Genomic DNA, 17,729 nt, shown 5'->3' on the forward strand with positions numbered 1-17,729 from the left:
TGTTTGCAGACAGCCGACTGCGGTGTATTAAACATTTTTGACTGGTTTCCTAACGTTTCTGACTGGATCCAAATCATTTCAACGGGGATCCACTTCTTTTATTTAGAATCCGACGGATGGTTTATTTCAAAAGGCTATGTTTGATCACGGTAACAAACAAATTGTCGCTGCATTTAATCAAAGAGCTATAATTGTACATTATAGGTCTTTGATTTAATAAGACATCACACGGAAAACCGATAAAAATAATTTTTATAATTACTTTATTTGAAAAAATTACATGATTCATTTGCTGGGGCTCCAGTTGAAACAAATGCAGAAAATCGTCTTTGCAACCCGACTGTACAAGAAAGAAAAAAAATGGACGGGCAACCACGAATGATACAGAAAACCGGAGTGGCACTGTTTATCAAATCGGTCTTTTAAAAAACGTTTCAAAATGAAATTTTGTTTACATCAGAAGAGAACATATAACTTTATAAAATGTAGTTGCTTATTGAAGTACAACGTAAGTGAAATGAAATATCCGTGGCCAACACGCGTGACGTTTTGGTACTATACATGCGGGAAATTCGATCTCAGCGTTCAAATAACGTACACATTCGGTCCGCGGCAGAGTATTCTTTAAATACTGAAGCTGTTTAGCAGAGAATATGTGTCGTGTAACTCACTCTGACGCATTGTATTTTATAGAATTCCGTCAAAGAATGAGGAAACATCACAAAGTATCTGCCGTATACAATCTGCCGTGTATACGGTATCGAAGTCACGTGCGTTGGCTTTTAGACTAGTTACGCACACGGTGTCAATGCCTCGTATTATCTCGGAAAAACATCGAAATTTAAACAAAGTAACGATCACGCATAACACTGAATAACTGTCTTCATTGTATGGTAACGCGCGGTGACTGGTAACTCAGTTTTAATGCATGACATGCTTATTTCTTTACCCTATCACGTTTTACAAAATATATAATATTGGGAATGCGGTGGGTGGGGTAACGCCGATGTCAGGATTTTCGTTTCGGACCGATTTAGTTATCAAAATTTCCGGAGCCCTGCTACCGTATGAGCCCCGCCATGAGAAAACCAACATAATGCATTTGCGACCAGCATGGATCCAGACCAGCCTGCGCATCCGCGCAGTCTGGTCAGGATCCATGCTGTTCACTAACAGTTTCTCTAATTGCAATAAGCTTTGAAAGCAAACAGCATGGATCCTGACCAGACTGCGCAGATGTGCAGGCTGGTCTGGATCCATGCTGGTTGCAAATGCACTATGTTGGTTTTCTCATGGTGCGGCTCATATGCAATTTTGGCATCCTTCAGCATACGTAAACAAACAGAAATTACCAATTGTCACTACAGGTTCACCACTGGTACCTTAAAAAAAGATGTAAACATTTTGAAACACAACATTTCTGACCAATGATATAGTCACCTACAAACCCGCAGGATGCCAGAACCAAGCACTACAAAATGTTGCAGTATTGTACATTGACCCTTTTTTGACAACTAAAATTCAAAGCTGTTGTATATTTTTTACGGAATTGACAAAAGAACAAGATTTTTTCTACATCTGAAACATGCAAACAAACATAAAGTTAGCAGAAAATTTAAACAAATAATAAAATATAATAAAATAGATAATTTCTTGCAGCACTAAACTAAAGAAAGAGAAACTTGCATACAAATTGGTATTGTGTCTGTTTTGAAATTTTAGTCCAATTCTAACAGTATTTAATCTTAATTATAGGGAATGTGCTAAACAGGTATTTTCTGGACGTTATTCTACGTTAACCCTGCTGAATAAATGTATGTGAAAAACATACACAGTTAAAACTCAATATCTCGAACTCTCTTATCTCAAAATTCCTGCTACCTTGAAGAAATCTTCAAGTCCCGTCCCAAAAAAATGTGCACAAAATACCATTTAAATACAAATTTCAGCTAACTCAAAGTAAAACACTCCATCCCTTAGATTCAAGATACCAATTTTCAACAAGAAAAAGGAATTATGCAGTATTTATACCCTTAAAACCCAGATAAATGTATTCAGCTTACTCAAATACTTGGAGGTTCATCCCACGACCGTATTCCTAACTATCTATAACTTGAAGCAGAAATCAAAAAAAGAGCCCCACCAGGGAATGCCAGTTCTAATCCTACGTACCAGGAACCCTTAACTATATTATTAATAGTACACCCAAAATGGGCTTACCAAATCAGACTGCCTCAAAAGTATTATAATAAAAATCATGAAAATGATGCATTTTTTTCTAATTTAACAATTTTTCAAATTTACTGACTGATATAAATAATGGATGGCAAGGCATTTTTTAAATTTCAATGACTTCAGTATCAGCAATTTACTGTACTGTAAAACGACTGTCTGTGAAAAAAGAAAACAAAATTAATTTCGCATGTCATAGAAGACATATTATTCAACACCCTACCATCTGACTAAACACAGCTGACCTCGCTGATTTAGCCTTTATAATAAATAATAATTTCCTTTACTTTGAAGACAATGCATGCTATACAAAGAAGACTTCATAAGCTACTGTAACACACAACAACTTTTGAGTAAAAAAAATCTATAAAAAGCGAGGAAACACAGGCAAGATACTGACAATAACCACTGGCTCATCTAAAAATACCTTCAGACGATGTATCAGTACCATGTAAGCCTTCTTCTGATTGGTTCTGTTTCTGGGTTACCTTGGCAACACCATCTCTAGAGAGACTTTCAGACTTTGAAGGAAAACTTTTCACTTCTGAATTAGGCTGATCAGAACTTGCACTGGCAGCAAACTCATCATATTTATCATTAAATAATTTGTTACGATTACGACTCAAGGTAGGGTACGACTTTTTTGGAAATTCGGAAAACTCAACATCATAATCGGGGCTGTCATATATATCATAAATGGGCTTCTTTAATCTATTCCTACTCCGTTGACGTATTACTTCATTATAATAATCATCTAATCCAGGATAATCCATCAAATAAGATGGTGGTCGGCGCATTTCTAGACCCGAATACCCCGAACCTTTATTTCTATAGCCCTGACTATTACTTCCATAAACGTCATCCAAAAGACTGTCACCAAATGAGGTAGCTAATTTTCCCTGAGACCCGTAACTATTTCTTAAAATTCCATTACCAGGATTTTCTGTGTCTGGTACATTGCCATGGAAATCCACTTGTGGTCTTTCATTGTCAACCTGAGGTTCATCTATTTTTCCATGATCCAAATCTTCATCATTGGAACCTCCCATACCATGGTGATGATGATGTGACATTGCTTCGCCCTCTAGTGCTGGGTTTGGTGGTAAAGGAACGTCCGAGCCTGCTGGAATGTTTCTGAATACCTGTTGTTGCTTGTTTTGATAACATGTATCTTGACCTCGCTTATTTTCCATTGAGCTGTTCATGTAATACATGATGTAGAAGTTACACATCTCGTCATTGGCTGTGGACCTAAAATACATGCATGTAAATGAGCCGTGCCATGGGAAAACCAACATAGTGGGTGTGCGACCAGCATGGATCCAGACCAGCCTGCGCATCCGCGCAGTCTGGTCAGGCTCCATGCTGTTCGCTTTTAAAGCCTATTGGAACTGGAGAAACTGTTAGCGAACAGCATGGATCCTGACCAGACTGCGCAGATGCGCAGGCTGGTCTGGATCCATGCTGGTTGCACACCCACTATGTTGGTTTTCCCATGGCACGGCTCAAATAAGCTTTTATCCTAGATATATAAAGGGGTCATACAGTATTAACTGAGTGACACAAATTATAACTCTATGATAACAAAGAGTTTTGAATTTGTTTAATTCTAATCATGGAACCATTATTGGAGTGGGGCACACTTTCTTGTTGTTATCGGGGTAGTTTACTACAGTATTTCTGTTAGGGCAGTGTTCTTTATTTCGTCAGTAGAATTAATCTTTTCTCCACAAGACAATGTTTGTTTGTTTGTTTGTTTTGGGTTTAACGCCGTTTTTCAACAGTATTTCAGTCATGTAACGGCGGGCAGTTAACCTAACCAGTGTTCCTGGATTCTGTACCAGTACAAACCTGTTCTCCACAAGTAACAGCCAACTTCCCCACATGAATTATCAGAGGTGGAGGACTAATGATTTCAGACACAATGTCGTTTATCAAATAGTCACGGAGAACATACGCCCCACCCGAGGATCGAACTCGCGACCCAGAGGTCCGTAGACCAACGCTCTTACCTACTGAGCTAAGCGGGCGGGCCCCACAAGACAATGAAGCCACACATAAATCAGAAACACAGGATGAAAAGGCATATTGTCTTCGGCCAATCACCTTAGAGAACAAAAATCCTCTAAAGGTTTATATTTTTACTGCATATAATACTCATATGTCTACCAACAATAGTCTTCAAAGAAACAGATGCCACAAAACATTCCAATATGGCAAAACCAAGAGCAAATATGCACATACTTGATAACAGTGATGGGCAAGTCCGGCAGTCAAATTCTTCTATCAGATTAAAGCTATAATATAATCTGAACTTTATTGTCCCAGTACCTAATGACAAAATCATTCATGTATCTCTTTTCATATTATGGGTCAACAGACTCAGCCTATCATACCAACACATAAATACCATTACTGTTACTTAGAAAACTTGCAACATCATAAAGATAAATAGTCCCACAAAAATGCAATGTGATTTAAAATAGAAAGATTTTGGATGTACAATGTACTATATATCAAAGTAATTAAATGTCCACTCAATCAATATTAAAAGGGAAATGGTGGTCTAGTGGTTACTGTGCCGGCGCTCAATCCAGACATGATGGGTTCAAGCCCCAATTGGGTCATGACCATGCCTTCTAAATTGACACAAGTACTGGTTTTTCAGAAGGCAGACTCCAGAGTGATTCAAGTAAGTTTCAAGCTTTCATCACAACTGAGCTAAATTAATTAGTATAATTTAACTCAGTCAGTACTAACATTAATGTTCAAAAGACACTAAAAAGACACTGTTTCGAATTATTTCCAAATTTCAGGAATGTCCCTTCAAAACAAAAAGCAAGCTACCAATATATAGCAAGAGAATGATAAAAAGAGGACACTTTACGTACCCTATTTCTGTGGCCCTATATCTCCCAGTTGAATTATAAGTACATCTTGCTGCCTGGAATATACAAATGAGAAATGTATGTAATTACACAGATACAAAGAAACATTTCTTTTTGAGCTATACATGATGTGATGAAGGCAGATGCTAAATGGGATATGCATAGTTATACTTGTTTTCACTAACTTTAATTTTCTACTACAGTGAAACATTGCTTGACCAAGTGACATAAGCAACAAGGCTCATTTGAGCAATTCATCTGGTTCCCACCTGCAGGATCACTTGAGCAATTCATGTGGTTCCTGGCTGTAGACTCACTCAAGCAATTCATGTGAATCACTCATGTAATTCATGTGGTTCATGGCTGTAGGATCACTTGTGCAATTCATGTGGTTCCCAGCTGTAGACTCCCTCAAGCAATTCATGTGGTTCCCGGGTGTAGACTCACTCAAGCAATTCATGTGAATCACTCATGTAATTCATGTGGTTCATGGCTGTAGGACCACTCAAGCAATTCATGTGGTTCATGGCTGTAGGACCACTCAAGCAATTCATGCGGTTCCTGGCTGTAGGACCACTCAAGCAATTCATGCGGTTCCTGGCTGTAGGACCACTCAAGCAATTCATGCGGTTCATGGCTGTAGACTCACTCAAGCAATTCATGCGGTTCCTGGCTGTAGGACCACTCAAGCAATTCATGCGGTTCCTGGCTGTAGACTCACTCAAGCAATTCATGTGGTTCCTGGCTGTAGACTCACTCAAGCAATTCATGCAGTTCCTGGCTGTAGGACCACTCAAGCAATTCATGTGGTTCCTGGCTGTAGACTCACTCAAGCAATTCATGCAGTTCCTGGCTGTAGGACCACTCAAGCAATTCATGTGGTTCATGGCTGTAGGACCACTCAAGCAATTCATGTGGTTCATGGCTGTAGGACCACTCAAGCAATTCATGTGGTTCATGGCTGTAGGACCACTCAAGCAATTCATGCGGTTCATGGCTGTAGACTCACTCAAGCAATTCATGCAGTTCCTGGCTGTAGACTCACTCAAGCAATTCATGTGGTTCATGGCTGTAGGACCACTCAAGCAATTCATGCGGTTCCTGGCTGTAGACTCACTCAAGCAATTCATGTGGTTCATGGCTGTAGGACCACTCAAGCAATTCATGCGGTTCCTGGCTGTAGGACCACTCAAGCAATTCATGCGGTTCATGGCTGTAGGACCACTCAAGCAATTCATGTGGTTCATGGCTGTAGGACCACTCAAGCAATTCATGTGGTTCATGGCTGTAGGACCACTCAAGCAATTCATGCGGTTCATGGCTGTAGACTCACTCAAGCAATTCATGTGGTTCATGGCTGTAGGATCACTTGTGCAATTCATGTGGTTCATGGCTGTAGGCTCACTCAAGCAATTCATGTGGTTCATGGCTGTAGACTCACTCGAGCAATTCATGCGGTTCCTGGCTGTAGGACCACTCAAGCAATTCATGCGGTTCCTGGCTGTAGACTCACTCAAGCAATTCATGTGGTTCCTGGCTGTAGACTCACTCAAGCAATTCATGCGGTTCCTGGCTGTAGACTCACTCAAGCAATTCATGTGGTTCCTGGCTGTAGACTCACTCAAGCAATTCATGCAGTTCCTGGCTGTAGACTCACTCAAGCAATTCATGTGGTTCATGGCTGTAGGATCACTTGAGAAATTTATGTGGTTCCTGGCTGTAGACTCACTCAAGCAATTCATGTGGTTCATGGCTGTAGACTCACTCAAGCAATTCATGCGGTTCCTGGCTGTAGGACCACTCAAGCAATTCATGCGGTTCCTGGCTGTAGACTCACTCAAGCAATTCATGTGGTTCATGGCTGTAGGACCACTCAAGCAATTCATGCGGTTCCTGGCTGTAGACTCACTCAAGCAATTCATGTGGTTCCTGGCTGTAGACTCACTCAAGCAATTCATGTGGTTCATGGCTGTAGGACCACTCAAGCAATTCATGTGGTTCCCGGCTGTAGACTCACTCAAGCAATTCATGTAATTCATGGCTGTAGGACCACTCAAGCAATTCATGCGGTTCATGGCTGTAGACTCACTCAAGCAATTCATGTGGTTCATGGCTGTAGACTCACTCAAGCAATTCATGCGGTTCCTGGCTGTAGGACCACTCAAGCAATTCATGCGGTTCATGGCTGTAGGACCACTCAAGCAATTCATGCGGTTCCTGGCTGTAGACTCACTCAAGCAATTCATGCGGTTCCTGGCTGTAGGACCACTCAAGCAATTCATGCGGTTCATGGCTGTAGGACCACTCAAGCAATTCATGCGGTTCCTGGCTGTAGACTCACTCAAGCAATTCATGTGGTTCCTGGCTGTAGGACCACTCAAGCAATTCATGCGGTTCATGGCTGTAGACTCACTCAAGCAATTCATGTGGTTCCTGGCTGTAGGACCACTCAAGCAATTCATGCGGTTCATGGCTGTAGGACCACTCAAGCAATTCATGCGGTTCATGGCTGTAGGACCACTCAAGCAATTCATGCGGTTCATGGCTGTAGGACCACTCAAGCAATTCATGCGGTTCCTGGCTGTAGACTCACTCAAGCAATTCATGTGGTTCCTGGCTGTAGGACCACTCAAGCAATTCATGCGGTTCATGGCTGTAGGACCACTCAAGCAATTCATGTGGTTCTTGGCTGTAGGACCACTCAAGCAATTCATGTGAATCACTCATGTAATTCATGTGGTTCATGGCTATAGGACCACTCAAGCAATTCATGCGGTTCCTGGCTGTAGGACCACTCAAGCAATTCATGTGGTTCATGGCTGTAGGACCACTCAAGCAATTCATGCGGTTCCTGGCTGTAGGACCACTCAAGCAATTCATGCGGTTCCTGGCTGTAGACTCACTCAAGCAATTCATGTGGTTCATGGCTGTAGGACCACTCAAGCAATTCATGCGGTTCCTGGCTGTAGACTCACTCAAGCAATTCATGTGGTTCCTGGCTGTAGGACCACTCAAGCAATTCATGCGGTTCATGGCTGTAGACTCACTCAAGCAATTCATGTGGTTCCTGGCTGTAGACTCACTCAAGCAATTCATGTGGTTCCTGGCTGTAGGACCACTCAAGCAATTCATGCGGTTCATGGCTGTAGGACCACTCAAGCAATTCATGTGGTTCATGGCTGTAGGACCACTCAAGCAATTCATGTGAATCACTCATGTAATTCATGTGGTTCATGGCTGTAGGACCACTCAAGCAATTCATGCGGTTCCTGGCTGTAGGACCACTCAAGCAATTCATGTGGTTCATGGCTGTAGGACCACTCAAGCAATTCATGCGGTTCCTGGCTGTAGGACCACTCAAGCAATTCATGCGGTTCCTGGCTGTAGACTCACTCAAGCAATTCATGTGGTTCATGGCTGTAGGACCACTCAAGCAATTCATGCGGTTCCTGGCTGTAGACTCACTCAAGCAATTCATGTGGTTCCTGGCTGTAGGACCACTCAAGCAATTCATGCGGTTCATGGCTGTAGACTCACTCAAGCAATTCATGTGGTTCATGGCTGTAGGACCACTCAAGCAATTCATGCGGTTCCTGGCTGTAGACTCACTCAAGCAATTCATGTGGTTCCTGGCTGTAGGACCACTCAAGCAATTCATGTGGTTCCTGGCTGTAGACTCACTCAAGCAATTCATGTGGTTCCTGGCTGTAGACTCACTCAAGCAATTCATGCGGTTCCTGGCTGTAGGACCACTCAAGCAATTCATGTGGTTCCTGGCTGTAGACTCACTCAAGCAATTCATGTGGTTCATGGCTGTAGACTCACTCAAGCAATTCATGTGGTTCCTGGCTGTAGGCTCACTCAAGCAATTCATGTGGTTCCTGGCTGTAGACTCACTCAAGCAATTCATGCGGTTCCTGGCTGTAGGACCACTCAAGCAATTCATGTGGTTCATGGCTGTAGACTCACTCAAGCAATTCATGTGGTTCATGGCTGTAGACTCACTCAAGCAATTCATGTGGTTCCTGGCTGTAGGACCACTCAAGCAATTCATGTGGTTCCTGGCTGTAGACTCACTCAAGCAATTCATGTGGTTCATGGCTGTAGACTCACTCAAGCAATTCATGTGGTTCCTGGCTGTAGGACCACTCAAGCAATTCATGTGGTTCCTGGCTGTAGGCTCACTCAAGCAATTCATGTGGTTCCTGGCTGTAGGCTCACTCAAGCAATTCATGTGGTTCCTGGCTGTAGACTCACTCAAGCAATTCATGTGGTTCATGGCTGTAGACTCACTCAAGCAATTCATGTGGTTCCTGGCTGTAGGACTCACTCAAGCAATTCATGTGGTTCCTGGCTGTAGACTCACTCAAGCAATTCATGTGGATCATGGCTGTAGACTCACTCAAGCAATTCATGCGGTTCCTGGCTGTAGGACCACTCAAGCAATTCATGCGGTTCCTGGCTGTAGACTCACTCAAGCAATTCATGCGGTTCCTGGCTGTAGGACCACTCAAGCAATTCATGCGGTTCCTGGCTGTAGACTCACTCAAGCAATTCATGTGGTTCCTGGCTGTAGGACCACTCAAGCAATTCATGTGGTTCCTGGCTGTAGACTCACTCAAGCAATTCATGTAATTCATGGCTGTAGACTCACTCAAGCAATTCATGCAGTTCCTGGCTGTAGGACCACTCAAGCAATTCATGCGGTTCCTGGCTGTAGGACCACTCAAGCAATTCATGTGGTTCATGGCTGTAGGACCACTCAAGCAATTCATGCGGTTCCTGGCTGTAGGACCACTCAAGCAATTCATGCGGTTCCTGGCTGTAGACTCACTCAAGCAATTCATGTAATTCATGGCTGTAGACTCACTCAAGCAATTCATGTGGTTCCCGGCTGTAGACTCACTCAAGCAATTCATGTGGTTCATGGCTGTAGGATCACTTGAGAAATCCATGCAGTTCCTGGCTGTAGAATCACTCAAGCAATTCATGTAATTCATGGCTGTAGGATCACTCAGGCAATTCATGTGGTTCCTGGCTGTAGACTCACTCAAGCAATTCATGTGGTTCCCAGCTGTAGGATCACTTGAGAAATTCATGCAGTTCCTTGCTGTAGATTCACTCAAGAAATTCATGTAATTCATGGCTGTAGGATCACTCACGCAATTCATGTGGTTCCTGGCTGTAGACTCACTCAAGCAATTCATGTGGTTCCCAGCTGTAGGATCACTTGAGAAATCCATGCAGTTCCTGGCTGTAGACTCACTCAAGCAATTCATGTAATTCATGGCTGTAGGATCACTCAGGCAATTCATGTGGTTCCTGGCTGTAGACTCACTCAAGCAATTCATGTGGTTCATGGCTGTAGGACCACTCAAGCAATTCATGTGGTTCCCGGCTGTAGACTCACTCAAGCAATTCATGTAATTCATGGCTGTAGGATCACTCAGGCAATTCATGTGGTTCCTGGCTGTAGACTCACTCAAGCAATTCATGTGGTTCATGGCTGTAGGACCACTCAAGCAATTCATGTGGTTCCTGGCTGTAGGATCACTGAAGCAATTCATGTGGTTCATGGCTGTAGGATCACTTGAGAAATTCATGTGATTCATGGCTGTAGGACCACTCAAGCAATTCATGTGGTTCCTGGCTGTAGGACCACTCAAGCAATTCATGTGGTTCCTGGCTGTAGGATCACTCAAGCAATTCATGTGGTTCCCACCTGTAGGATTACTTGAGAAGTTCATGCAGTTCCTGGCTGTAGACTTGATCAAGCAATTCATGTGGTTCATGGCTGTAGGATCACTTGAGAAATTCATGTGGTTCCCGGCTGTAGACTCACTAAAGCAATTCATGTGGTTCCTGGCTGTAGGATCACTTGAGAAATTCATGTGATTCATGGCTGAAGGATCACTCAAGCAATTCATGTGGTTCCCACCTGTAGGATTACTTGAGAAGTTCATGCAGTTCCTGGCTGTAGACTTGATCAAGCAATTCATGTGGTTCATGGCTGTAGGATCACTTGAGAAATTCATGTGGTTCCCGGCTGTAGACTCACTAAAGCAATTGATGTGGTTCCTGGCTGTAGGATCACTTGAGAAATTCATGTGGTTCGAGGCTGTAGGATCACTTGAGAAATTCATGTAGTTCATGGCTGTAGGATCACTTGTGCAATTCATGTGGTTCCCAGCTGTAGGATCACTTGAGAAATTCATGCAGTTCCCGGCTGTAGGATCACTTGTGCAATTCATGTGTGTTCATGGCTGTAGGATCACTTGAGAAATTCATGTGGTTCATGGCTGTGGGATCACTTGAGAAATTCATGTGGTTCATGACTGCAGGATCACTTGTGCAATTCATGTGGTTCCCAGCTGTAGGATCACTCAAGCAATTCATGTGGTTCCCAGCTGTAGGATCACTTGTGCAATTCATGTGTGTTCATGGCTGTAGGATCACTTGAGAAATTCATGAGATTCATGGCTGTAGGATCACTTGAGAAATTCATGTGGTTCATGTCTGTAGGATCACTTGTGCAATTCATGTGGTTCCCAGCTGTAGGATCACTTGAGAAATTTATGTGGTTCATGACTGTAGACTCACTCAAGCAATTCATGTGGTTCATGGCTGTAGACTCACTCAAACAATTCATGTGGTTCATGGCTGTAGGATCACTTGAGAAATTCATGCAGTTCCTGGCTGTAGGACCACTTGTGCAATTCATGTAATTCATGGCTGTAGGACCACTTGAGAAATTCATGTGGTTCATGGCTGTAGACTCATTCAAGCAATTCATGTGGTTCCCAGCTATAGGATCACTTGAGAAATTCATGTGGTTCATGGCTGTAGGATCACTTGAGAAATTCATGTGGTTCATGGCTGTAGGATCACTTAAGCTATTCATGTGGTTCACAGCTGTAGGATCACTCAAGCAATTCATGTGGTTCATGGCTGTAGGATCACTTGAGAAATTCATGCAGTTCCTGGCTGTAGTGCCACTTGAGAAATTCATGTGGTTCATGGCTGTAGAATCACTCAAGCAATTCATGTGGTTCCTGGCTGTAGGCTCACTCAAGCAATTCATGTGGTTCCTGGCTGTAGGCTCACTCAAGCAATTCATGTGGTTCATGGCTGTAGGATCACTCAAGCAATTCATGTGGTTCATGGCTGTAGGATCACTCAAGCAATTCATGTGGTTCCCAGCTGTAGGATCACTTGTGCAATTCATGTGTGTTCATGGCTGTAGGATCACTTGAGAAATTCATGAGATTCATGGCTGTAGGATCACTTGAGAAATTCATGTGGTTCATGTCTGTAGGATCACTTGTGCAATTCATGTGGTTCATGGCTGTAGGACCACTCAAGCAATTCATGTGGTTCCCGGCTGTAGACTCACTCAAGCAATTCATGTAATTCATGGCTGTAGGATCACTCAGGCAATTCATGTGGTTCCTGGCTGTAGACTCACTCAAGCAATTCATGTGGTTCATGGCTGTAGGCTCACTCAAGCAATTCATGTGGTTCCTGGCTGTAGGATCACTGAAGCAATTCATGTGGTTCATGGCTGTAGGATCACTTGAGAAATTCATGTGATTCATGGCTGTAGGACCACTCAAGCAATTCATGTGGTTCCTGGCTGCAGGACCACTCAAGCAATTCATGTGGTTCCTAGCTGTAGGATCACTCAAGCAATTCATGTGGTTCCCACCTGTAGGATTACTTGAGAAGTTCATGCAGTTCCTGGCTGTAGACTTGATCAAGCAATTCATGTGGTTCATGGCTGTAGGATCACTTGAGAAATTCATGTGGTTCCCGGCTGTAGACTCACTAAAGCAATTCATGTGGTTCCTGGCTGTAGGATCACTTGAGAAATTCATGTGATTCATGGCTGAAGGATCACTCAAGCAATTCATGTGGTTCCCACCTGTAGGATTACTTGAGAAGTTCATGCAGTTCCTGGCTGTAGACTTGATCAAGCAATTCATGTGGTTCATGGCTGTAGGATCACTTGAGAAATTCATGTGGTTCCCGGCTGTAGACTCACTAAAGCAATTGATGTGGTTCCTGGCTGTAGGATCACTTGAGAAATTCATGTGGTTCGAGGCTGTAGGATCACTTGAGAAATTCATGTAGTTCATGGCTGTAGGATCACTTGTGCAATTCATGTGGTTCCCAGCTGTAGGATCACTTGAGAAATTCATGCAGTTCCCGGCTGTAGGATCACTTGTGCAATTCATGTGTGTTCATGGCTGTAGGATCACTTGAGAAATTCATGTGGTTCATGGCTGTGGGATCACTTGAGAAATTCATGTGGTTCATGACTGCAGGATCACTTGTGCAATTCATGTGGTTCCCAGCTGTAGGATCACTCAAGCAATTCATGTGGTTCCCAGCTGTAGGATCACTTGTGCAATTCATGTGTGTTCATGGCTGTAGGATCACTTGAGAAATTCATGAGATTCATGGCTGTAGGATCACTTGAGAAATTCATGTGGTTCATGGCTGTAGGATCACTTGTGCAATTCATGTGGTTCCCAGCTGTAGGATCACTTGAGAAATTTATGTGGTTCATGACTGTAGACTCACTCAAGCAATTCATGTGGTTCATGGCTGTAGACTCACTCAAACAATTCATGTGGTTCATGGCTGTAGGATCACTTGAGAAATTCATGCAGTTCCTGGCTGTAGGACCACTTGTGCAATTCATGTAATTCATGGCTGTAGGACCACTTGAGAAATTCATGTGGTTCATGGCTGTAGACTCATTCAAGCAATTCATGTGGTTCCCAGCTATAGGATCACTTGAGAAATTCATGTGGTTCATGGCTGTAGGATCACTTGAGAAATTCATGTGGTTCATGGCTGTAGGATCACTTAAGCTATTCATGTGGTTCACAGCTGTAGGATCACTCAAGCAATTCATGTGGTTCATGGCTGTAGGATCACTTGAGAAATTCATGCAGTTCCTGGCTGTAGTGCCACTTGAGAAATTCATGTGGTTCATGGCTGTAGAATCACTCAAGCAATTCATGTGGTTCCTGGCTGTAGGCTCACTCAAGCAATTCATGCGGTTCCTGGCTGTAGGACCACTCAAGCAATTCATGTGGTTCATGGCTGTAGGATCACTCAAGCAATTCATGTGGTTCATGGCTGTAGACTCACTCAAGCAATTCATGAGGTTTCGGGCTGTAGGCTCACTCGAGCAATTCATGTGGTTCCCGGCTGTAGACCCACTCAAGCAATTCATGTAATTCATGGCTGTAGGATCACTTGAGCAATTCATGTGGTTCCCGGCTGTAGACCCACTCAAGCAATTCATGTGGTTCCTGGCTGTAGGATCACTCACGCAATTCATGAGGTTTCGGGCTGTAGGCTCACTCGAGCAATTCGTGTGGTTTTAGGCTGTAGGATCACTCACGCAATTCATGAGGTTTCGGGCTGTAGGCTCACTCGAGCAATTCGTGTGGTTTTAGGCTGTAGGATCACTCACGCAATTCATGAGGTTTCGGGCTGTAGGCTCACTCGAGCAATTCGTGTGGTTTTAGGCTGTAGGATCACTCACGCAATTCATGAGGTTTCGGGCTGTAGGCTCACTTGAGCAATTCGTGTGGTTTTAGGCTGTAGGATCACTCAAGCAATTCATGAGGTTCTAGGCTGTAAGCTCACTCGATCAATTAATGCTGGTTCCCAGCAGTGGCTGTAGCCTCAGTCAAGCAATTCATTCTGGTTCAAAGCGTTATTTTGTTTAATTTGATGCCTTGGAACCTTTAATAACTCATGGTTTTTGTCATCCCCTTGCAACCATGGTAAAGTGAACTTACACTGTACTAAGATATTCTTTTAATTCATAGAATCTTGCAATTTATTTACTTTATAAACTTATTCTCATATATCAACTATGCAGCAAATATATCATATAAACATAGTGAACCCTTAAGCTGTGTGAAAATAACAGTAAGTATGTAAACAAACTCACCAAAATATCTCCAGGATTTATAACTACATGATTCTTCACTGGGTAGAATGCCTGGAAGATGGAAAAAAGTCACACTACTGTATGCAACGGATGGCAAATGTTCATGATTGTTACCAGTTATAATTTCGAAGTTAAAGCACTGATATACTCACTGGTATGTCAAAATGTGTTATTTTGGTACTACGAAATTGTCAAATGCTTAGTCATAAATCTTAGAGTATATATTTTTGTCCACTCATAATGTTCACTGCAAGTTTGTAACTTCTAGACATTTTAGTGTACTTTTGTGACCTTTCTAAGATGGGCTGAAGACGTAAAATGAATATATTTATATAATGTCACTGTTCAATATGTTCGAAATTTTATCAGCGACATGTTATTCTGTTTTAAAGTGGATGCTAAATTGAAAAAACAAGAGCTGTCCGTAAGACAGCCAAGCTCGACTATTCGAAATATTGTCCCAGAGGCAGGAAAATATTACCTAAAAAGGTTAAATATCAAAAGAGTTTTAAGTTCAAAAGGGGGAATAATTTGACCAAAATGCATATCAGTTATGGGACTTGCTGCTATCAACTAGTTTTATAACCCCTAAGGTACATGTGAAGTTTCAATTCAATATCTGCATTAGTTTTGGAGATAGAAACTCGCATGTAAAACTTTAACCAGAATTTTCAAAGTCCAAAAGGGGGCATAATTTGCCCAAAATACATGCCAGAGTTATGGAACTTGATCCAGTGAGGTTGGTAATTGATCTAGAAAAAGAAAAAAATAAGTTTCAAATCTATATGCCTTTTAGTAATAGCTGTATGTACTTGCACGCAAAACTTTAACCAGAATTTGCTAAGTCCAAAAGGGGGCATAATTTGGCCAAAATGAAGGTCAGAGTTATGGGACTTACTGCTATCAACTAGTTTTATAACCCCGAAGACACATGTGAAGTTTCAAATCAATATCTGCATTAGTTTTGGAGATAATAACTTGCATGTAAAACTTTAACCAAAATTTTCTAAGTCTAAAAGGGGGCATAATTTGCTCAAAAAACATGTCAGAGTTATGGAACTTGATCCAGTGAGGTTGGTAATTGATCTAGAAAAAGAAAAAATAAGTTTCAAATCTATATGCCTTTTAGACATAGCTGTATGTACTTGCACACAAAACTTCAACCAGAATTTTCTAAGTCCAAAAGGGGGCATAATTTGGCCAAAATGAAAGTCAGAGTTATGGGACTTGCTGCTATCAACTAGTTTTATAACCCCGAAGACACATGTGAAGTTTCAAATCAATATCTGCATTAGTTTTGGAGATAGTAACTTGCATGTAAACTTTAACCAAAATTTTCTAAGTCCAAAAGGGGGCATAATTTGCTCAAAATACTTGGCAGAGTTATGGGTCTTGACCCAGGGAGGTTGGTAATTGATCTAGAAAAAGAAAAAATAAGCTTCAAATCTATATGCCTTTTAGAAATAGCTGTCTGTACTTGCACGCAAAAATTTAACCAGAATTTTCTAAGTCCAAAAGGGGGCATAATTTGGCCAAAATGAAAGTCAGAGTTATGGGACTTGCTGCTATCAACTAGTTTTATAACCCCGAAGACACATGTGAAGTTTCAAATCAATATCTGCATTAGTTTTGGAGATAGTAACTTGCATGTAAACTTTAACCAAAATTTTCTAAGTCCAAAAGGGGGCATAATTTGCTCAAAATACTTGGCAGAGTTATGGAACTTGACCCAGAGAGGTTGGTAATTGACCTAGAAAAAGAAAAAATAAGTTTCAAAGCTATATGCCTTTAATTGATGGCTGTATGTACTTGTATGCAAAAACTTAACCAAGGTGTGACGCCGACGCCGACGCCAGGGTGAGTAGAATAGCTAGACTATTCTTTGAATAGTCGAGCTAAAAAGCACTTTTAGTCATTTTTAAGATACTGGTAAGAATACCAAATGGTGGGTTAGCTGTTCTGTTAAGATACAGGTAAAAATACCAAATGGTGGGTTAGATGTTCTGTTCAATATATTTCTTAAACTGATGAACTATGACTAACAAATGTAAAGCAATGTTTTATCTTTTCTATATCAATTTATGCAAACATAAACACTGATCACATTTTCAGGAGTAAAATGACAAAAAGTACTGTAGTGAATAAAGTTTGGTGCCACTTAAACAAAAGCTGTCCGTAAGACAGCCAATGCTCGACTATTCAAATTATTGTCCCAGAAGCAGGAAAATATTACCTTAAATGTTAAAATATCTATAGAGTTTCAATCCAGTATCTGCATTAGTTTTGGAGATAGTAACTTGCATGCAAAACTTTAACCAGAAGTTTTAAGTTCAAAAGGGGACATAATTTGACCAAAATGCATGTCAGAGTTAAGGGACTTGATGCAATCAACCAGTTTTATAACCCTGAAAGCACAGGTGAAGTTTCAATTTAATATCTGCATTTGTTCTGCAGATAGTAACTTGCGCACAAAACTATCCAGAATTTTCTAAGTCCAAAAGGGGGCATAATTTGCCCAAAATACATGTCAGAGTTATGGAACTCCTTGACCAAGTGAGGTTGGTAATTGATCTAGAAAAAAAAATAAGTTTCAAATCTATAATGTATTATGCTTTAAGTAATAGCTGTATGTACTT

General features: G+C 41.7%; 1 protein-coding gene across 8 annotated transcripts in view; it reads right to left on the reverse strand.

The window, feature by feature from the left end:
• The window catches only part of LOC123565313 (peptidyl-glycine alpha-amidating monooxygenase-like), an 82,398-nt gene that overhangs the window by 37,096 nt on the left and 27,573 nt on the right, over window positions 1–17,729 (reverse strand). For all 8 annotated transcript variants that reach the window (XR_008372075.1, XR_008372076.1, XM_053550074.1 and 5 more), the window contains exons 11-13: window positions 15,094–15,144; window positions 5,124–5,176; window positions 3,167–3,483 (exon numbers count right to left, since the gene is read on the reverse strand). Coding sequence is in view for 6 of the 8 variants with exons in the window: in XM_053550074.1 (XP_053406049.1) it covers window positions 3,167–3,483; window positions 5,124–5,176; window positions 15,094–15,144 (421 nt within the window). In the remaining 2 variants the exon portion in view is untranslated. The remainder of the gene's footprint in view (window positions 1–3,166; window positions 3,484–5,123; window positions 5,177–15,093; window positions 15,145–17,729) is intronic.

The sequence above is a fragment of the Mercenaria mercenaria genome, chromosome 8, assembly GCF_021730395.1.
Source record: "Mercenaria mercenaria strain notata chromosome 8, MADL_Memer_1, whole genome shotgun sequence".
NCBI classification, from domain to species: domain Eukaryota; kingdom Metazoa; phylum Mollusca; class Bivalvia; order Venerida; family Veneridae; genus Mercenaria; species Mercenaria mercenaria.